Consider the following 22701-nt stretch of genomic DNA (forward strand, 5'->3'; position numbering starts at 1 on the left):
GGATTTTCCTACCAGATTCAGCAATTTTTAAAACTATCTGAGGGAATTCCCTGGCGGTCCAGTGGTTAGGACTCTGCTCTTCCAATGCCAGGACCTGGGTTCAATCCCTGGTTGGGGAACTAAGATCCCACAAGCGGTGCAGCATGGCCAAATAAATAAATAAATAAAATAAAACTATATGAGCTCTGCATTGTATTTTGGAAAAGGAAAATCAAAATAGGTCAATTTCATTCAACTTGTTAAATCTTAAGCTTTTGCAAAAGGCCATTGGTGTTAACAGAGAGGATGAGAAGAACTAAGACATGACTGATCCCTTCAATGAGCTTACCTGGTTGGGAGAATGGAATAGTTTATATGCAAGAATGTGTGACTTGAGTAATACATGTTTTGGTCATGGGATTTTTTTTTTAAACAAAAAAGATATTTTGTTAACTGAGAAAAGATGTTAAGTGAAACTTCCATAGAGAAGGAACTTTATTTTCAGTGAAATGTTATTCACCACAGCGACATTTTACCATTACACATCATTTACCACCAAATGCACACCCTTAGGCATTTTAGAAAATTCTGGATAAACAAGATTTTTTTTTTACACATGTAATAACACTCTTTATATTCTATTTTCAAGATAATATAAGAAAAGCGTGCAAATGCAGATATTTTGCTCCAGCACTTTCTAGTATTTATTGCAGTATCATTTTCACTGAATTTACACTGGTGGTAAAATTATACCACTTAGCCTTATACTTATGAAGTATATTTTGGGGGGTTTCTGCAGTATCTTTTGTAAATGACCATCTCATTGGGCATGAAGGGAGGGCCTTTGTTCTGTCTGAACTATTATTTTAATGCTTTATTAGAACTACACTATATAATTTGATCTTCTAGTGTATTTTAAGCTTTTTAAAATTGCGACCTCTGTAAAAGGAATACATTTTACACCATAATCCAGTATACATATACAGACATATGCCTGTGTGTTTGTATGTATATAAGTATATAAAAAATATTATAGAAACAGAAGTTTCACAAAATAATATTTACTCTTACTGTACATGATACACTCTAGTATTTTCTCTTCTATTTTATTTTTTTTAAATGCTGGTTGAACCCATAAATTGATTTTATGAACTACTAATGAGTTGCAGTCCACACTTAGGAAAACATTACTTTAGATCAGGTTTTTGAATAGTGTTCCCTAGAATCCTAAATGGGTATAAAAGTTGCAAAAGAAAGATATTTTAGATGTTAAAAAAAAAAAAAAGATATTTTTACCAAACTACCTGAGGAACTTGTTTATTGCTTTTGTTTTATGCATTGTTTTATTGTTTTATACATTGCCCTTCTGGGTCAGATTGCTTAAAAAAATCTGAGCTAGAATGCTTAAAAAATAAAGTTAGGAAACCACAAATCTGAGTAGTTAGTTACTATTTAATTCAGTTTCTTGGATTTGAAATGTGGTGTTACACATATTATTTTTGTAAAGACCCTACGTGAAATGTGATTTTTCTGGTCTTGTCATAAATGTATGTAATCCACACTTTACTCCGGCCAAGTTTCTAGTTTTGTTCACTGTTTTCCATAGGGAAAGTTCTTGAGGAAGGAAGTTTTTCAGGTGTGTGCGCAAGCAGATACAAGGGAACTCTCCCCCTTTTGATGCTGCAATTGTTTTTTTGTTTGCTTTTTGTTTTTGTTTTTTTTGTAAGCTTTGTTATACTAGTTATGTGATCATGCTTCATTGCCTCTCCATGCCTTGCTTTTGCCATGTTTCAAATGATGGAAAACGATGGTGACAGACACAATAAGAAAAAGTAAAACATCTTTTGACTTCAGAATGCTTACTTCCTGCGTTTAAAGGCTCCCTTGGGTGTTTTGTGCTCTAGTATACTGGGATGAATCATCTCACCATTACTGATTATAAATTCTGTTTTTGAAAGAGAACATGCAGTTTTTCCTGTACGTATAGTTTAGCAATAACCTATACTAGGAAAGAATGAGGGGGAAGAATATTCTTTAACTCAAATGTCACAGCCTTTGTGTTTAATAATTTTAGGCTTTTAAAATAGTGCTGGATTTTTAATAACTTTATGAATGTTACTTTTTCCCCTCTTTATATTTCTGATTTTGGAAATACAACCAACTTTCACCTTTTCCTGAAATCCAGTATGATGCTTTCAAGGATAGATCGTCAAGACTTTCATCATTAGTATGTAGTGCATAACTTTATGTTAAATGTAGAGTTTTACTTTATAAACACCTGATGGTGCTAATCATAGATTATGACTTTTTCATAGGTTTGTTATGATGTTTGGGGGAAATGTATGACTAACAAAGCAAAATCTAGTGTTGTGCAATTGTGGCATAATTTAGCACTTGAATAACTTTGTCTTTTAGAATATCAGGATCAGATAAAAATTATTTGCTTCCCTATTCAGGACTAAGATTGGTAGTAGTATCTTTTGTTAAAATAATGAGCCACCCAGCTGACACATACTCATTGCCCTGGAAGACATGTTTCCAGCAGTGTTTTGATACGTACTGAACTACAGTAGCACAGGCCCTACTGTGTTTCATGTTCTGTGCCACAAGCCAGCAGGTGTGAAAGTATCCAGCAGTGACAGATGCCACCTGAAGCATCAGTTATATCCACTCATTTTTTGCTTGATTTGGTTTTTTTATGGTATGTCATTTTGGCCAAGGAAGTTTAGTTATCGCATGTTTTTCTTGGGTTAATATGTCAATAGATTGCCTGAGTTGCTAGACTATATCAGCAGCTCTTAAATGTTCAGGGTAATGTATAAAAGGAAAGATATGCATATTCTAAAAAGAAAAATGAGTGTATAATTACTGATTCAGGATCTAGCTGTGCATGTCTCAGATGATTTGCATAGAGCAGACTGTTAGCTAGGACCCTTCTAGCTGCACCTCCTCATTACAGGCCAACGGTGCATACCTAGATTGGACTTCCTGTCTACCAATTGACCTGTTTAGTAGTATTGCTGTCCTCTATCCCCTCACGTACACTTGGCTCTGTACTCCTAGGAGAAGTTATGTGTTGAGACAGAGCTATCTTCAAAGCACTCAGATGTCGGATTATTGTCTAATGCTGCTGCTGCTACTCGAGACAATCCATACCATGTTGGCTGCGTTCCTCTGAGCAGCACAAGCTGTGGGACCACTAACGGGTTAAGAGGACCGTCTTGGGCAGTACAATGTTATGTTTTCTGTTCTCAATCTTGTTTTGATTGATGCACAGGATTGCTTTTTGGCCTTTAGGTAAGGAGGACTGTGGAAGGAAGTGGACTCTCTTGTCACTCATACCTTTTTAAAGAAGATAGTCCCATGGGCAGGGACTCAAATGAGGTGTGGGGTGAGGGTCCCCACAAATATCCTGCCTGGCTCTGAGTCCTAATTAAGTTTTTAGTTGACTAGACACTGAACTGGATGGCACAGGGGAGGTGAGGGGGAATGCAGGTGTGTAGAGAGGCTGTATGTCTTAGCCAGTCAAGGGCAGTGAATCATTTACTAACAGGTGGGAAATAGAGTGCATGTAGACTACTCTGTCTCAGGTGGATCTTTCTGTGTATGATTTTAAGATGAATTTTATTAAATTATTTTTAAACTTTACTATATGATCCTTGTATTCAATATTTACTTCCAGAATCATTCTTACAGTCACTCTGATGGAATGAAGAAGAGATCTTCTGGTTCTCATAAAGACCCACTGGTTAGTTCTGTTGTGTCTCATATCACAGTATTTTGTGTGGCTGTAAAATTCACTGATTACTTTTACGGAAGTTAAGAATTATGACAGCATTGGTGTGCTCTTAAGGCATTATTGAAACTTGATAATATAACTGAAACATGACTTATCAGAACTTATTTAAAAATAATTTTTTCATTTACAAGATTTAATATCAAGTTAATATATCTAACCCTAGTGGCTAGCGTTAGGAAAGTGTCCCACGAAGTTCATTAACAATGTATTTTCATTTATGAACTGTCCTTTGGAGGACTATACCTTAAGAATAGGCTTAGTGAGATTCTTATACCTATTTTAGAAATTTGAATTGATTTAGTTGTGGTATTATAAGTAGTACCAAAGTCACATATAGGTTTCATTCTGAATGATTGTTTTTATAGATTTTATAATTTTGGGAACTTGAAATTGATTTTCTGGTAGAAACAATAAAGTACGCAATGGCAGAGTTCCCATGCTGTCTTGCAGAAGACTCTTCAACCAATAATGTAATTAAACTATGGAACTAATAGTGCTCTCCATTCCAGCCGACCTTGCTAAACATTTCTGTGGAGGAAAAAATGTCTAGAATGCCCATTTGGGGTGCTAGGAACACCTCTTTCCTGTCAGGTTGCTTATAGCAGTGTCAGAGGAAGTACAGTCCTAAGCTCCCTGCTAACTCAGGGTTCCCATGGGCAGGGCTCTGACCATTGGTGGGGTGGAGAGAGGGTTGGGAGGCTTTGGCTGGTAGAAATGAGGAAGGGGGAGAGAATGAAATGGAGAGGACAATAGTGAGACGCCCTGGTGGGGGCAGCGTTGGGAGCTCTGGGGAGAGGTGAGTCCTGGTGCCTCGGGCAGGGCCAGGAGTTTTGAAAAAAATAACCTTAATGATTCCTGTGGCATTGCCAAATAGATTATAAAAGTGGTAATTATTCATTCATCCTGGGTTTTTCAAGGACATTCCTAAGTATGACATGAGAATAAATCATTTATTATTTCCATTCCATTTTGTCTGAGGGTTTATACTCTTGTTTTTAAAGTAAAAAAAGAAAAAAAAATTAGCAATGACTTGGTTTGAAAATAGTTAACCTTTAATATTAATCTTTTTTGAGAGACCTGAAATAGTTGTTATTTTTACTTTTACCTAATATGATTCAATGCTTTAAAATCATTGTTTTGGAGGAGAAGGGGTTTAGCAGTATCCGATTTTGCCTCTGTGTTTTTAGGTTAACAGCATTTAACCTAAGAAAAATGTGTTTAATTTTGCTTTTTGCAGAGTGGCCTCTACTTTGACCAGAGAAACTATAGCAGTCTTAGACATAGCAAACCCACCTCTGCCTACTATACTAGGGTTTGTCACAAGTTTTTTGGCTTCTTGTGTTTTATCCAACTTTAACAAACATTTCTAATCCCCTGTTTTGCACTTTGACTAGTTAGAACTAATCTGTGAATGGCTGTGTATATACTAGTTTGTGGTAACTGAATTCACATAGTCTGTGTGAGTGTATCTTTAAATAATGGGAACTATTGAATCACCATGTTTAAAATGAGTACCATTTTTTTCCAGTTTTTTTAATGAAAAATATTTAACATACAAAAAAAGTTTTAAGAATTGTATAGTAACCACCTGCGTACCTACCACTCAGATTCTACAATTGATATTTTACTATATTTCCTTTATCATGTAATTATCTGTCCAGCTGTCCCTCTATCCATCCATCAGTCCATCTTTTTGGGGGGGATGCATTTCAAAATAAGTTGTAGGCATCAGTACATATCACAGTGTATGCCCTTTTATTAAAAACATACATGTGAAAATTTAAACTGTACGTGGGATGAGAAGAATGTAATTATATTTAATGTTAGAATCTCTTGTTTTTTCAAGGCATTTGGCACATCATACATTTAAAACACATATTTAAATATATGGCACATAGTACATTTGAAATAATTCACTTGTCAAAACGTAACTTAGATATTTATGTATCTTATTTTCCATGTCTGATTGAGCTTGGTGAAAAAAACCTGAAAATTGTGTCTTGCGATGACATCAGGAAAAAGATTTAATTCCTTTTTTAAAAATGCTGTGCTTTGTTAGTGTGTGGATTCATTGTGACCAGTACAATTTATCTAATTAAACTAAGGCACTTGGTCCATGGCTTGTTGTGAAATACACGTTTTCTAATCTATTTGGGAGAGTGTTTATAGCAATAACTCAGAGCTCATTTACCTGGTTCCCCAATAATCAGGATAAGCCCATTAGATGTCGCAGGAGCTGCTGGGGCCTGGGATGTGGACACTGTTTGCCACGCTCCCTGTGCCATGGCCCTCTTTTCCTGAGTATTTTCTTAGGTGCCCATCCCATCTCCTAACACTAATGTTCAAAGACCAATAGGACTTACCCATTTATAGAAAACTATTCCAAGTGTTTTTCTTTCTTATCCCTTAAAATTGGTATTCAAAGAGATTTCTAATGATTAAGTTTTTCTCACATTGTGTGTCACTTAACTGCCTTAAACACTCAAGAATTACTAATGAATTATGGAGTATAAAATAAATATGTCTTCTACTCGCATGATGGTGAGGCTGATTCTCCCTTTCTTTTTTCCTTTTTTTTTTTTTTTTTTTGCTTGTTTTGTTTTGTTTCTTAGCAGTCTTCTTCCCTATACAGTGACCCTCTGGCAACATCTAAGAGCTACAGGGTTAGTACTTCTTGAGGAGTATGGCGCCTTCATAGCTACCAGTTGCTTTTCTTTGGGTTAAATCATGTGCTTTCTCCATAGGCCTCCCCTACTGCAAATTCTGGTCTTCTGAGAAGTGCCAGTCTGGTGTGTATTTTCCTCTTCCAACGTGTGTACTCCTGGTGGGGCCATTGCCATGGTCCTGACTCTGGCTTGCCATCTTTCCTCCAGAATAGTCAAGGACACATGGCTTTAATGCTGTGTGTACTGCAGACTGTGCTGCCTGTGCTTAAAATACAAAACTTTTGGCGAGCAAAAATGAGCATATCATAGCGGTAGATACTGCTGGCTGTTGGTAGGCCCTTGCTTAGAATTGGCTTCCTGTAGAGGAGGTAGACTTGCATGGGTTGCACTACACTTGCATACTTTTGTGAGATGGCTGCCCATGCATGGGGTGTCATATTTTGGGGGGGAACAGCTGTGGCCTTGGCCATGTTAGTACTAGGCTCTAATGGAGCCAGCTGACTAGAAACACAAAACAGTAGCTCTGTGTAATGTGCGAGTTGGAATTGGTTGCTTTCAAGCTGTTGTTTGTTGTCTTGTGGCCTGTTCTAGTGGACTGGGAACCTGAGGCTTTGTACTTAATTTTATCGTAACAGTGGGCAAAATGCTTTCTGTACCTCACTTTCTTTTCTGTTCTATTTCCTCTTTTGAGAGAACAAAGTCGTAAATGTTCTCCTAATTTCATAACATGATGATGAAAGGCAGTGCTGTAACCAGTGGTGCTTTTTAAATGAAGTGTGAGTTTGAAGTTTTAACGAGGCTGACGCGGGAATTTATGCATACGTAAATGAGTGTTACCACCTCGGGAGGCTATACACGTTAACACCATTCTTCAAAACTTTTTTGGAACTAGGTACTGCAAAGAAGTTATGTCATTTTCAAAATAACTTTGATGCTAAATGGATAAATGGCATTTCCTTTGTTCTTTAGGCGTCATTGTATGATGGTGGATTATATAACCCTTATGGTTCTCGAACTGTAAGTCTAACCAGGCGGAGGTGGTGAGGAGGGTGGTGTGTAGGTGGGCACAGTTTACTTACAGAGTCATTTAATCTGACCTATAATGACTCTACAAGCTGTGATCCATCAGCTTGCCAATGGTGGCTCTCACCCAAGCTGTGAGAAGACACCTGCTGGCAACTGTGGCTTAAAGTATAAAGGCAATACAAGTAGAGAAGCCTCTTTTCTGGCTCAATTAGTTCCTCAGGAAGAGGCTGGGAACAGCGCTTCTCAGGGCCTTTCTTCTCCCTCCTGCCGTGGGCTGCTGGTTGGTGAGGGTGGGAGTGAAGTGGAGTTCCAGGCTGGGGAGGAACAGTTATCTTCACCTGGGAGCCAGGGGCGAGTTAGGTCCAGGGGCACTGATGTATTCCCAGCAGGAAAAGGAGCTGATCGTTATTGTAAAACCTTTCTTCTTGGAAACTTTATAGCCATCTGAATACAGTTTTCACTCATCAAGAACGAGTTCAGCCCGAAGCAGTCCTGTGGTGAGCTGTCTAGTCTCTTTGCATGCTTTATAGACACTTTTGATTGTTTCATTAATCTGTACTCACCATTCAGAATATTGAGGATGTGGTGTGTTTCACTCTATTGTGCATGTATTATCGTTTTCCTTCAGTACACAAACTCAAGAACTAATTTGTCCTAACCGGTGGTTTCTGTATGAATGTGACTTTAGCACGTAATTTCTTAAATGAGTCTGGAACCAGTGCCATTAGAATTTTTAAAAAATTTATATGTAACTGTCATTTGTGTGGAAATTCTTCTCTTTTCAGTGGTGATAATTCAGACTATGAGTTGGTTGCCCTATCCTTTTCCTTTCTCCTTTTCATCTCTACTTCCTACATTGAACCATTTCACTTACTTACCAGCCTGTCAATCAGTGGAGTGAGAGAAGAAATCAAATAAGTCAGCTTTTAAAAATTGCTACATAAAACAGAAAACTGGGACAATTCTAATCACCCAGTCTTTCTGGAGTATTAAAACTTTTTTTTTAATTTATAAATGTAATATTAGCTTAAGGAAAGTACAAAGTAAAAGTTCTCTGACCCTTTCCTGCTATATCCATTCCCCAAATGCAACCTCTGTTCTTGTATATCCTTTCAGAGATATTTTATGTATATATGAGTGTCCTTTATTTGAACAGTATGTAAATGATTTGTATACATACTGCGCTTCAACTTGTTTTCTTTACTCAAAGTATCTTTTCAAATCAGTATATAAAGATTTATTTCATTTTTTTGGTCAGTCTTTTTTTTTTCATTCTTTTTTTGATATTTAAAAGATTTTAAAAAGTAAACCATGTCCGTTACTGTTTCCACTGAGTGCCTCTTGGAGATAGTTTTACGTCAGCACATTTTTTTTTAATGGCAATGGATCATTCCATTAGTGCCTGGGCTGTAAATTTGAAAAATTGCTCCCGTTTTGATGGACATTTAGGTTGTCAGAATTTTGCTACTACAGACGCTTGTACAATGAACATGCTTATGCAAGTATATTTTTGTGGGCTTGTATGAGTAGATCTGCTTGGTAAACTGCTAATCATGAAATGATGGGAATCAGAGTATTTACATTTAAATTATGCTATATATTGCCATATTACCCACCAAAAATCTCTAGTAATTAACATTTTCAATAACAAATGATGACTTTAGGAACCACCTTGTTATTCTTGACAGTGTCAAAATTGGAGAAATTATTAAGCAGTTTCTTAATAGTCAACATAGGTTACTCTGTGGAGTGGAACAGGTGAGATATATGGACTTCCTTCTACATATATGTTTGGCTCATTTCTTCTGCCATTTCCAAGTGGCACTTATCAAGAATTCTACTCTAACAGCTAACAAAAAGTTATTACAGGGATGTTTTTCACATAAGGAGGAAGTTTACTTTTAACCCACGGGGTAATAAAATTCCACTTGGCAATTCTTGGGCCTGGTAGCATTTTTAGTGTCCCAACTGTGAAGGTCCCTTGCAAACAAAATTATGGTAGTATTTTCAGTCAAGTGTAGAATCTTGTCCTTGTGTGCTGGCTAAATGCTCTTTCATTTGCAAGTTGGGCTCAGAGGTATTATCCCAGTGATGCCAGAATGGTTTCTTAGTGATGTCAGAATGGAGGCAACCTACATATATTGAAGGTGAGTCTTCCACTGCTGGTGAAAGAGGAAGTAAACTGTGTGGTGATATTAGAAATATCTCCACCTGCTGCATAGGAATGAATAAAGGACAATAAGAATCATCATTTCAGTGTCCTTGCCGGTAGGAAATTCTGTCTTTGACTTATATTATTTCACTTAAGAAGATTCTTTTATTTTCTCTCCCAAACTGAAACATTAAGTGTATTTATTGACCCCCTGATAGGACCCCAAAGGGCCTAGAGGTTTAAAAAGCATGGAGTCCCTGGCTGGTTTTGGCCAGTTGAGTCATGCCCCGCCCCCTTTTCTTTCATTTAACGTAAATAAAAGATGAAGTACTATTTTATTCTTTGTGCTTTTTGGAAATATCTTTTATCGTTCATTATGCCTTGAAACAGCTTTTTGGTTTAATGGTGTACGATAGATGGTGCTAATTATTATGCTCATGGAGAGTGTTTGTGTGCTTCCCAAAGCCTTACCTCATGTGCCTTCAGTCAGGGAAGACCTGTAGTGAAATTGCATCTTTTTCATTATCTGCTTTTAACATCTATAGTTTATCGACGATGACACTGCAAGCATTGCTTCTTCTGGTCGTGCCAGCCGTGGGCGAAGGGAGAGTGTGGTGAGCGTGATTTGCATGCAAACACATACGATGAGTTTTAAAATTGCAACACTGTGTGATCACGTGAAATCTGTTGGAAAATGAAATTTGCACTTGACAAAATGAGCGTTTTCTTCAAATTTAGTTTATATGAATAATTTGCCTTCAGAAATGTATTCCTGAGACTACGTTTTCTTAGTGGGCTATGTAAGCTTTCCTAGTGACACCTCTTATGTGCTAGTCATTGTGTACTTGACAGATTTTCACTTTTAGTTTTTTGTTGCTATTTTATGCGCGTGCATGTATGTGCACAATTCACCAAAACCAAAAAATTTCTCAAGCAAAATTAATGCCTCCACATTGTTTAAAACTCATTACTATGGATTAGAAATCATGCTGCCATTAATTAGTTGTTTTCTTCGCTATGTATTTAAATTTAACCATAGTTTATACATCTTTTAAGGCCCACGAATACTTTGAGTTGCTGTGGGCAAAATTTTAAAATTTTGGTCTTAGAATTCAACTAGAGTTACAATTATAGAGGTAACAAATAGCTATGTTAGAATACAAATTATATAATTTCAGGTTATTCTTTTGATGAAGCAAGAAATTTTAGAGAGCTGATGACATTTTTGCTATACTTAAAAATTGATTCGAAAATTACATTGGTGAGGATGGTGTGTCAGCTTAGAGCTAAAACAAAAGAGCCCAATAACTAAGAGGCTATAATTCCTTTAAGAAAATAGAAGGCCATTTAATACAAGTCATGTTTTATGAAAGATTGTAAACCCAAAGTTTACATAGAAAAGGGGAACAGCAAGAGTTTGTGAGCTTTGTTGCCAGAAATCCAGTGATCTAATTAAGACAGTTGTGGTCCCTTGGCAAGCCAGTTAATGCTCATACTCAGAGCTGCAGGAGAAAGAACAGTCCATGACACCGAAAGCACCCCAGAAAGTGATGGAGTGGAAAGGGCAGGGGCTCTGAAATAATGATGCCCGGGCTTGAACCATTTCTCCAACCTGTTAGTTGTGTTAATAGCGATTTCTTTATTTGTACGATGGGCATGTAATGACTATCTTTGTAGGTAGGCTTAATATATGGATTAAATGAATTACTATCTAGAAAATAACTATCAAAATTCTGAGATAGTGGGTACCGTTATATTATTCTATGTAAATCTAAGTTGTATTACTGTGAACAAGAATACTATTGCTTGATTATCTCAGCTCTTAGCAAAACTTCATATCTGTAAGCCTTAAGGAAGGCATCTCTGTGGATGGGCTTGCAGATTCCTTTCTAGAAGAGCAGAGTTTTTGAGTAAGGTAATCAGACAGAGCTGAGGTAAAGGACAGCTGATGAGTGAGGTAAAAGATATTCATTATTTATTAATTCAACAAATGTGTATGGAGGGAGTACCTGTTATATGTGAGGGACCATGTTAAGTGCTGGGAATAATGTGGTAAGCCACATAGACCAGATTTCTGACTTCATGGAGCTTATATCCTGGTGAAAGAAATAGAAAATAAACTGATAAAGATAGGAACAAAAAAGAGAAAGTAAACCCGGGGACTGTGAAGAGAAAAAGCAGGTGATATTATAGAAGACATTGAGTGGTGTGTGTGTGTGTGTGTGTGTGTGTGTGTGTGTGAGAGAGAGAGAGAGAGAGACAGAGACAGAGAGACAGAGAGAGAGAGAGAGAGAGATCCCTTGGATGGAGTGATCAGAGAAGGCTTCTCCAAGGGAGTTGACCTTTGAGCTGAGAGTTGAACTGCTTGAAGAGCTGGGAGGAGAGCTTCCTAGGCCAGTGCCAACGGCTAAGGTGGGAAGAGACTGGGTATGTTTGGGGAACCAGAAAGAGGCCAGTGTAGTTCTTTCATTATTTTGTTCTACAGTTCTCGGTCCTGAGGAATATGAAAAAGAGGGAACTGTGGAAATTGGTAAAAGGCACAGTAAATACTCTGCAGATAGTTCTGCATTCAGGATATATGTGCGTAACAGAGCTGATAGCTATAATGCATTATACATTTGTGAAATATAGTAGAGGCGTTAGGTAAATGCTATCCTGGAATCCCTGATGGTGAGGGTGATGCTGGTTCTCAGGCAGTACATGGATGATCTCTATAGCAGAGAACTCTAGCTACGATGAATAATAAGAGCTTATTTTAGGGAGCTGTGATGTCATTTAGGAACCCTTTACATTTCTTTCTCACCTTCTTGAGTAGGTAAATCACAGCAGTTTCCTCATTTCATTTCATGATACTTTATCACACACCAAAAAAAAAAAAAATTTCCCCCTATATGCCAATGTTCTTATCTTTTTCTTGTCTCTCTTCTTAACTTTTAAAGCATCTCATTTTTTTCCTGACTGAAAGGTTTCTGCAGCTGATTATTTTAGTCGCTCCAATCGTAGGGGGAGCGTGGTCTCCGACGTGGATGATGTCAGCATCCCAGATCTGACCAGCGTGAGTGCAGCGCATGGGGATTCACGGTCTCAGACTTGTGACTAACAGCTAACAAAATAGCTATTTTAAAATTAGGAACTTAATTTACTGCCTAGGAAATATTTATTTCAGCACACTAGCATAAAATACAGTTATTTGTTTTGTTTTGAAATGTATATATTGATACGTTCTGATTTTTTAAAACATTTTTCCTGTGGAAATTTTCCCCCATAGAACCCATCAGCAGCTCCAACAATTATCAATATTTTGCCAATTTTGTTTCATCTATTTCTTCCCCTTTCCCTCCTTTTTTTTCTGAAGTAGTTTAAAGCAAATCCCATACATCATGCCATTTCCCAATAAATAGTTCAGTATGCGTCTCTAGTTGAGAACTTTTTTCTTTATTTACTGTGCCATTATCATACCTAATGAAATGAAAAATAACTCCTTAAAACCATCTGATACCTAGCCCATATTTAGATATTCCTGATCAGTCTTAAAATTTTTCTTCCCTTTTCATTTTGGAGAATCTATAAATTTTTAGGTAAACTTTGAAGGTTGGACAATAAAATATACTACTTAGCAAAGAGTCACTAATTTATAGTAACTGGGAAGAATCTGAATAGATTTTGAACATTTGGATTATGGCATTGTTTTGAAGAAATGCCTATCCATTGCTTTCACATTCATTGGGAACTGAATTTAGGAAAGACTGTCCAGTAGAAATGCCTTGAGGCATTTACCTTAATGAAGGAACCCAGACCTGCAGATGTCTACCTGCCTGATGTATGTAACAGCCTGATTTTCTGTCTGTGGCGTCTCTCCGTAACTGGCATTAGTGTTGTTTGCCCTTGGACCAACACTGTCCTAATTATCAAGCGCTTTGAAGCAGTTAAGGCAGGGCTTCTTAACAAAAAATTAGACAGTTTTTTAATGAAGAGAGAATTATTTATATTTAGCACATCACTGATTGTATTTAAATAGCTATTTCTGAATGACTAATCCTAGAAAACAATTCTGAGTGTTGTCCTTAAGTATTCCAGATTGTTGGCGCTCAAAGCTGGCTGGCTGAGCAACAGTCCCATCTTGACCTTGGTCACATCAACAGTCTCTCTGCACACAAAGTTAGAAGACTGGCTCCCAAGTCCTTCCCTTGAAATATTGCCCATTTTATTAATTTGCTTAGTAACCTGTTTTTTCATAGATGTAAACAATTTAATTTATTGTGTACACCTTTTCTCTTAAAAACTTTGAATTCTTTTAGCATCTAATGTGATGTCTGAATTACTGGCTATGTCCTCCTTACGTTTATTTCTTGGCAATTTATTTTAGTAACTACACAGGAGTGAAAAGGTTGACGGTTATTTTTAGTCTTCCACTGCCTCTACTAATTAAATAAAACTCTTCTCTTTTGCCAGGTAGTTATTTTGATTTATCTACATATTTTAATAAGAAGTATACATATTTAAGGTATATAGCATAATGATTTGATATACATGTATATAGGCTGTGTATATGTATATCGAATCATGCTGTATACCTTATAACATAAGCACAAGCTTCTCTAGAGCAGTGGTTGGCAAATCTGCCCAGCCCCCTGTTATTTTATAGACTACCAGCCAAAGTTTTCTTTGTTTTTTGTTTTTTAATGGTTATCTAAGTACCTATATAATATCCTTAATTTTACCTCTTGGCAAAGCCTAAAATATATGTTGGGCCCCTCTCTAGAGCAAAAAAATTTGGAATAAAATACATCTTTATTTCTAAACAACTCTTTCAAATGATGGTATTAAAATGTGTTCACGGGGCTTCCCTGGTGGCGCAGTGGTTAAGAGTCTGCCTGCCAATGCAGGGGACACGGGTTTGAGCCCTGGTCCGGGAAAGATCCCACATGCCACGGAGCAACTAAGCCCGTGCGCCACAACTACTGAGCCTGCGCTCTAGAGCCCGCGAGCCACAGCTACGGAAGCCCGTGCACCTAGAGCCCGTGCTCTGCATCAAGAGAAGCCACCGCAATGAGAAGCCCGCGCACCGCAGCAAAGAGGAGCCCCCGCTCACCGCAACTAGAGAAAGCCCGTGAGTAGCAACGAAGACCCAACACAGCCAAAAAAAACGTGTTCACAACTAAAATTCTGTTTCCACTCAAAAAGGTTCAAATTGTATTTTACCATTTTAGTTGGATAAAATTATCTGTCAAAATAGCCATTTGCTGAAACGGAGGTCAAAGGGCCTCTTAATCAGAGAATAAGAAATACCTTTCTTTTAAGAAGAAACCAAGAGCTTCAAAGATTTGACAAGATATGTATTCTAAGAAATATTTCTCATGTACTAATTTCAACAAATAATCAAGGAATGTAGATTTAAAGAGAAACAATCTATACTCTAATGTCAAGAGCAAAGCATTTTCAGATTTCCCAGACATAAATAAGGCAAAGGCATTTATCACTGAAATATGGAAAAGATGATATTTAAGACTTTGTTTGCGAGTCGATAATTTGAAATTCTTAAAAGAAGCAATAAAGTTTACCATCATGTGCTCTTCTTTGTGCATTAATACGAATATGAAATATTATTGATACGAGCCTGTCAGCAAACTTTCCATTTCCAGCTATCAAGGGAACCCTTTTCTTGATTGGAAAATTACCTATTTAATTATTTAGGAGTGTAATGGCATAATATTTACTTGAAAGTTTTTGAGAATAGTAGGCTGTAGTCAGTATTCATGAGCAAGTCCTGAGGGCTTTACTAAGGAAAAAAGCCTTGCTTTCTGTTTTGTTGTTGTTGTTTTATATTGTAGTCTACCATTTTGTTTAGCCACTTTTTTTTAAAGCAGTTTGATGACTTATTTTCCGTATTTTTCTCTATCTCAGTTTAATTTGCTTGTTTTACAAAAATATGACTATATAGTACATATAGCCTTTGTTTTCTGATTTTTCATATTATTGCGTATTTATTTTTTCCATGTTATTCATACATAACAATTTTTAAAAATCAACTGTAGTCACCATGTTTTACATTACATCCTCAGACCTTATTGATCTTCTAGCTGAAAGTTTGTACCCTTTTACCAACATTTCCCTCTTTTATACCTTAGTATATTAAACATGATTATATCTTATTCCACTTAAGAGCCTTTTGAGGATCTGGCAGACTCTTTTGGTCATCATTTTGAACACTAGCTTATCGTTGCAATGCAGCTATGTAGACCTCCCAGTGCTTTTAGAATACCAGGTTTCAACTAGCTTTTCGTCTAAACGGAAGGCTGCACATAACGCAGCACGAGCCTGAGAAGTGAGCACTGAAGAGTCCCTGGCCAAGTCCCTGCAGCGGGGCTGCTCTAGGCATTTTTGCTACCTCCACAATCCCTGAAGTTTGGCACATGATCAACTTGGGCAGGTGCGGGAGTTAGGATCTGTCAGGAGATAGCGAAAGCAACAGAATCAATCCTGCAGTGGACTGGGTCAGCGATGCAGCCTCTGAAATGTACGATTATTCTCAGGTGACTGTCTATTAAAAAATGGGTGGGTTTGGGGGTCATTTGTGTGAGAGTGGGATAAGAGACAGGATTTCAAATGGACCTGGAAGAATGTTTCTGAATGCTGCTTGTTTTTCTCTTTAACTCATTAGTAGAAGAGAGTTGGAAGATACTCTAAGGAAAATAAGTCAGTTTATTTAGATATGGTATTTCTTTCACTCTGAGGAATAACACATTAAATATTAGGCAATATATTTTACTAGTATAGATGTGAGGAAGATAATTCCTTTTTATGGCAATAACTGCCAATATTAAAAACTATTGTCATCGCCTGTTTTAAAACATTTCATATGTGGTTTAAAGAAGTCAAAATGAACTAAAATCAGTTCTTTTTTTTAAAAGTATTACAGTAGGAAGTAGCAAAAAAATTTGAAGTCTGAGATAGTATTTATATTCTGATTTGGTACTTATAATAAAAGGTGTTTACTGAGACAGAAAATGAACACAAATAAATGTGGGTATTGAAAAAAAACAGAAAAAACTGTCAAATATGAGGAAGCTAGAGTGAAGTGATCTGAACTGAGCCAGAAATAATGACATTTTGTGTTTTAATAATTAACTAAGGAAGGTTTTCAAATCTCTTCTCTAGATTGGGCTGGGAGGGTTGGTCTGGGAGTTGGAGTCTGGGTATATTTTCATTTAGTTAAATTTTTCTGTGACTTTTTTCCCCCAGTGGTAATTGGGACAGTATATACAGGTAAAAAATACGAAAAATTCACAAAACTGAGGTCTGGATTCAGCTCTGACGTTTAGTAGTTACACATGCTTCAGCAAGATCTTTCACCTCTGAATTTCTCTTTCCTCAGCTATAAAGTCAGGGTTTTAGACTAAACCTTTTAGGTACTTCCCTTCTCGAAACACCAACTAAAACAACCGTAAGGCCTATCGGCAGAAGATAGGATAACTCAATTATGGTATGTCCAGATAATAGGTTACTATGCAGCTGTTAAAATAAATGAGGTAAGTCTATAAGTACATATGGGATATAATTCATTTATTCATTCATCCAACAAATTTTGAGTCCTGTATGCCAGGTGCTATTCTTTTTTTAAAATTTATTTATTTATTTTTGGCTGTGTTGGGTCTTTATTGCTGCGCGCGGGCTTTATTTGCGGTGAGCAAGGGCTACTCTTCGTTGCGGTGCACGTGCTTTCTCATTGCGGTGGCTTCTCTTGTTGTGGAGCACAGGCTCTAGGCACACAGGCTTCAGTAGTTTTGGCTCGCAGGCTCTAGAGTGCAGACTCAGTAGTTGTGGCACGTGGGGTTAGTTGCTCCGCGCCATGTGGGATCTTCCCGGACCAGGGCTCGAACCCGTGTCCCCTGCATTGGCAGGCAGATTCTTAACCACTGCACCACCAGGGAAGCCCCAGGTGCTATTCTTGGTGTTAGGAATACAGAAAAGAACATACAGACATAGAGCTTACATTAAAGAGAGAGAGATCAGACAATAAGTAAGTTTGTTTATTAATAAATAAGTTAATAAATATCATGGGGTCAGGGAGTGATAAATGCCATGAAGAAAAATAAAGTACTTTCTCTGATCTCTGAAACATGGTAAGGGGAAAAAGAAGATATGGAATGTATTTGGGCCACTACTGTTAGAATTTTTTAAAGACTGGGTGTAGGTTGCCCTTGAAGATCCGGGTATGGTGTACCTCTAGAGAGAGGCTTACTTTGCATACCCTTTGTGCTGTTTTTTTCTTTTTTTTAGATACGTGAGCATGTATTACTTAAAAAGCAAAAACAAAAACCAGACAACCAATTCCTTAGTGCTGTGGGGAAATTTTTTTGATGATATATTTTACATGCTCTAGTCCAATCTGAACTTTTTTGGCTAAGTGTGCTACTCTTAATCTGTGTGTCCTGTGTCAGTAATGCTAAGATAATAAAGTTTTTTGGCTTTTGATTTTATCAGAATTTTCTTTTTGATGTATACACTTTTGTGTGTGTGTGTGTTAACTTTCACAATGATAAAATTTAAGTTTATATATAGTTTTCTTTAATATGTTTCAAATACCATGAAAAGAAAATCTGTGTAAAAGTTCTAAATTTTTTCATAAGGACAGCTTGCTTTCTCCATGTCTTCCTTAGATAAGAATTAAAGTTCTTAACGTCTTGTTTTATGTGTCCCAACTTTTATTTCAGTTTTAGTATGTTTGCTTTTAGGTTCCAAATATCGATTGAACTTGGAGAACTCAAATGAGGTCACTTCTTTTTTTTCCCCATAAAAAAATCAAAATGCTAAGCATCTTTTCTGATTTTTATCTCTGTTCTTTTCTAGTTGGATGAAAAATCTGACAAACAATATGCTGAAAATTACACAAGGGTGAGTATCTAAATTCCTAAGGAAATTAAGTTCTCAAGGTCAATAACTTACTGTCTACTATTTTATTCTTGATTTTACAACAGTTTGACTGATGGAGCTACTCTTCCTCTCTTCATCTACTTCCTGTCCTTGACCCCCAAATTCCTCTGTGGTTGAATCATGTGAAGCACTGGGAAGAGAAAAGACACTGCATTTTATTTCCTTGAATGTCACCTCTTAAACTTTTGGCTGCTCTTTTGATTTTCATTCCTCTAGAATTTAATCCTTAGAAGAAGCCATTAAACACTAAAAATGAAGAAGTGTCTTTAGGAATGGTGGTGACAAACTCTGAGAGTTTTGTTTTTTTCCTATTATAGATAAATAATTCTTCAAAGTACAATAAAATAACTCCTTTCTAAGAGTTGCTTTGTGTTTAAAAAGTCTCTAAAAATATTTCTTCTAGAAATATTTTTAGAAAGTCATCTTAGGGAAATTATCAGGATTAATTTTGTGCTGTGCCCCCAAAAGGTGTACCAGTTCTATCCAGCAGAAATACAGTGCAAGCCACAAATGTAAACCACATATGTAAGTTTAAATTTTCTAGCAGCCACACTAAAATAGTAAAAAGAAACAGATAAAATTAATACAAATAATATATTTTATTTAACCCAAATGTCCAAAATATTTAAACATAATCAATATGAAAACTTATTAATGAAATATTTTACATTCTTTTTTCCACACTAAGCCTTCGAAATCTGGTGTGTATTTTACACCTAAAAAAAAATTCTCAATTTGGACTAACCACATTCCAAGTGCTCAGTCACTGCATGTGGCTAGTTGGCTGCTGTATTGAATAGCACAAATCCCTGCCATTTATTAATTCAGTAGCATGATGTCGCATTTAAATTCACTGTGGGAAGAGCAGTCTAAATTCATAGTGATACACGGTATTGTTGCTGTCAGCTGCAAATAGTTATCTCCAACTTTATCAGCAAAGTATTAGGAAAAGAAAAGATTCTAAAGAAGCAGCTTCAGGAACTAAATAGGAGGACTGCTAATTAGCATACCAACTATAACATTCTAAAACTGTTTAAAATCAACCTGATGTACTCACCCCAGTGCTGTTTACAATACAACAAAGATAAACTTAGAAAACAGACAACTCTCACACGAACCATTTCCTTCTTAGTTATTATGAATTCTAGATTCCAATAAAGCAAGCGCACACAGTTGTGCTTAGTATGCCTGGGCCTGTCTCTGGGTACCCTCTCCCCAAAGCCAGTCTAAATTGCCTGTAGATTGCATTCGGTAACTTCTTGTCCACACTGTGTTAGATCTCTCCCCACCACCCTGGCCCACTTTTAGTTTCCACAGCAAATATAGTTTTAAAGAAACAAGACTTAAAAGTGCCATATTTCTTTTTCTCTAGCCTTCATCTCGAAATTCTGCCTCAGCAACAACCCCTCTAAGTGGAAACTCATCCAGACGAGGAAGCGGGGACACCAGCAGCTTAATAGATCCAGACACCTCATTAAGTGAATTGCGGGTAAACCGCGATTTTTGGTTTGCTTTTTATAAACAATTTTTTGGCTTCTTTGTAGTCTACTGGAACTATTTAACATTTAATGTGTCTTGGTAGGAAGAAAAAAGTATGGTATGAGTTCTTTAAAAAAAATTGGTAGTGCAGTTCAAGAATGTGACTAGGGTCTGAAGGGAAGGAGATTAGTTAATTCTTCCATTCTCTTTCCTGAACATTTGATGATATTGGAATGAGTTCTGCTAATTTACAAATGCCAAAAAAACTTTCTAATGTATATAAAAGTAATTATCTCAAATAATTGGCCATATTTTAAATGGAAAATATGTGGATGTACAAGGAACCAGATTTGGGGAATTATTAGTCTTTTGAGCTGTTATGGTGTTATTTGGCTGCCTGAATACAGTTATCTCTCAGTGTTTCATGATAAGACAAGTATAATAATATTTGGGATGACAGAAATACCTGAGTAATGTAAGCTCATTTAACCCATTAGTTGAGTCTCCATTCTTACTAATAACCCTTTCAAAATGTATTTGAATGTCTATTTGCTGAACATGCTCTTTTTGAGGAACGAGGGAAGGGCAGTAATAAAAATTGCATTTATTCATTCGTTCAGCATTGTTGAGCACTTGGCCCCACAGAGTCAGGCAGTAAAGCACACTTTGGACTTAAGGAGTTCGCTGTTTCATAGGGAAGACAAATGGATATAAACCAGTAAAACCAGGTGGTGTGATGCCATGGTAGTAGCAAGAATAGGGCTGTTAAGGGAATTCAGAGAAGCATCATCTAAATTAGACTAGAAGAAGACATTAAAAAAAAAAAAGGCAAAATAAAAAAATAAAAAAAAAAGGCTTTTCGGAGGAGACAAGGGGTGAAGGAAGAATAAAAATTAACCAGGCAAAGAAGCTGAAGGGTGAAGGCTTTCTCAGATAGTTAAATTCAGAGAACCACAAGATTATCTGTATAGCAAAGTTGCCAGAGGGTAGGATGAGAAGTGAGGATTCGTAGTGGGTGAGAGAGAAGGCTGGAGAAGTAGTGATGGGCCATATCACAAAGCACCTTGTGTGGCAGGAATTCAGGTTTACCCTGACAACTATGGGGTATTAAATAGCAGAGCAGTGCTATCTGACTTGCATTCCTAAAGATTGACCACAGACTGGAAGAAGCATTGGAGGCAAGGAGAAGAGTTACCCTGTGGTTGAACAATGGGGATGAGATGAGCAAGTCAAAACTGTGATGGGAGAAAACGTAGGCAGCGTGCTCTGAAGAGAGTATTGGAGAATGGAAGTTGTTTGGTCAGTAGAGAGGGGGAGGAAGTTAAGAGGTTTTTGTGTTCTTCTAAAGGCAGCATTAGTTGTTGTTTTCATTGGTTGGATTGAGCCAGTAGAGAGAGACTATGAAGGTTAAGGAAGGAGAAGGGGTAGCTGACTGAGAAAGTGCCCGAGTGGGTGCGAGGAATGTCCAGGGATCAGAGGGATGGAAGGTGGCCGCCCCTTCCCACTGACGCAGTAGAGGAGGAGGGAGGGACCAGTGGTGACTGAGTAAGATCGTGGGCGGGGTAGGAGCAGGAGTCTGGCTTGTGAAATGGGCAGCTCGTAAAAGTGGGCTGAGGGTTAGGAGAGGGCGAGGAGGTTTGGAACAGCGGCAGTGGCACTGCAGAAGGAGGCCCAGGTCAGCCTGGCTCTGACTTTGAAGGGGTCAGTGTTATTGAACTCTTCCTAAGTACCAGGCGTAAGCACAAGGGTGCAAAGTTGAATAAGCTTAACTCTTGCCTTTAGGTGCTATTTTCTAGTGGGACAAAAGGATGGGGCATTCCAGCCTCAGACTTAGCTTGCGCTCACTGTTTACTTGTATTTCTTCTTTGAGAGAACAACCTACTTGAAGGAAATGAGATTTTTGTATCCTAGCATTTGGCTCCTAATAGGCACTTGATAAATGTCTGTCGAATGAACCAATGAGTAAAAGGCAAACCTACCAAGGAGGGAATTAAGGGGGCAGGGGAAATGTAATACAGAAACTCTGTGTAATGGGCCTTTGATAATTGATCCTGCCTGTAATTGTACAGTTATGTTCAGGGCCCTGTAGCAATTATTTCCCCCCTAAATCAACCATCCAGAATAGACCTCAGGTAGCAAGGTCAGGTACAAGGGAAACAATATTTTCCATTTAAAATTTGACCTGCTTCACTTTTCTTATAAGGATTATGGTAACATTCGGAGCAAAGGTTTTTCTCATCATTTAAATAATGTCCTCAGGATAGACTCTCTCATTTGACATTGTGTTTAAAATATTTGTTTAATACCCCTCCCTTTACTTATCTTTCTCCCAAATTAATTGTGGTCAGTAACCAAGTCATTGAAAGACAACTTTGTTCATATCTAGTTTTACATTTTTAAAAACTTCTGCATGACTCAGTAAAATCTTCAGCTTATAATTAATTTGCTACATACTTTACTAGTTCTCGGTGGAGTGTTATGCTAAAAATTATTTGAATGATTGATACAGTTTTTTAAATTGTATGTTAAAAAATGTTATAACTTATATAGCTTTTGTACACAGCCCCAGCCCCATTTGCTAATGTTTTTTCCGCAAGAGTTAATGTCAAGGAAGTATTTGATATGTTAGATTGATTACTCCAGGCCTTCCCCAGCCCCACCATCAC

At 37.2% G+C, this 22701-nt stretch overlaps 1 protein-coding gene across 10 annotated transcripts in view; it reads left to right on the forward strand.

Moving 5' to 3' along the window:
* The window catches only part of LRRFIP2 (LRR binding FLII interacting protein 2), a 122447-nt gene that overhangs the window by 56390 nt on the left and 43356 nt on the right, over positions 1-22701 (forward strand). For 7 of the 10 annotated variants that reach the window (XM_036867869.1, XM_036867863.1, XM_036867870.1 and 4 more), the window contains 11 exons: positions 2165-2206; positions 3662-3727; positions 5016-5090; positions 6391-6441; positions 6523-6567; positions 7414-7461; positions 7911-7967; positions 10168-10236; positions 12588-12677; positions 18473-18517; positions 19929-20045. In XM_036867869.1, coding sequence (XP_036723764.1) covers positions 2165-2206; positions 3662-3727; positions 5016-5090; positions 6391-6441; positions 6523-6567; positions 7414-7461; positions 7911-7967; positions 10168-10236; positions 12588-12677; positions 18473-18517; positions 19929-20045 — 705 coding nt within the window. The remainder of the gene's footprint in view (positions 1-2164; positions 2207-3661; positions 3728-5015; positions 5091-6390; positions 6442-6522; positions 6568-7413; positions 7462-7910; positions 7968-10167; positions 10237-12587; positions 12678-18472; positions 18518-19928; positions 20046-22701) is intronic. The other 3 variants (XM_036867865.1, XM_036867866.1, XM_036867867.1) reach the window with 3 other exon arrangements.

Source organism: Balaenoptera musculus, chromosome 11 (assembly GCF_009873245.2).
Source record: "Balaenoptera musculus isolate JJ_BM4_2016_0621 chromosome 11, mBalMus1.pri.v3, whole genome shotgun sequence".
In the NCBI taxonomy this organism is placed as follows: Eukaryota; Metazoa; Chordata; class Mammalia; order Artiodactyla; family Balaenopteridae; genus Balaenoptera; species Balaenoptera musculus.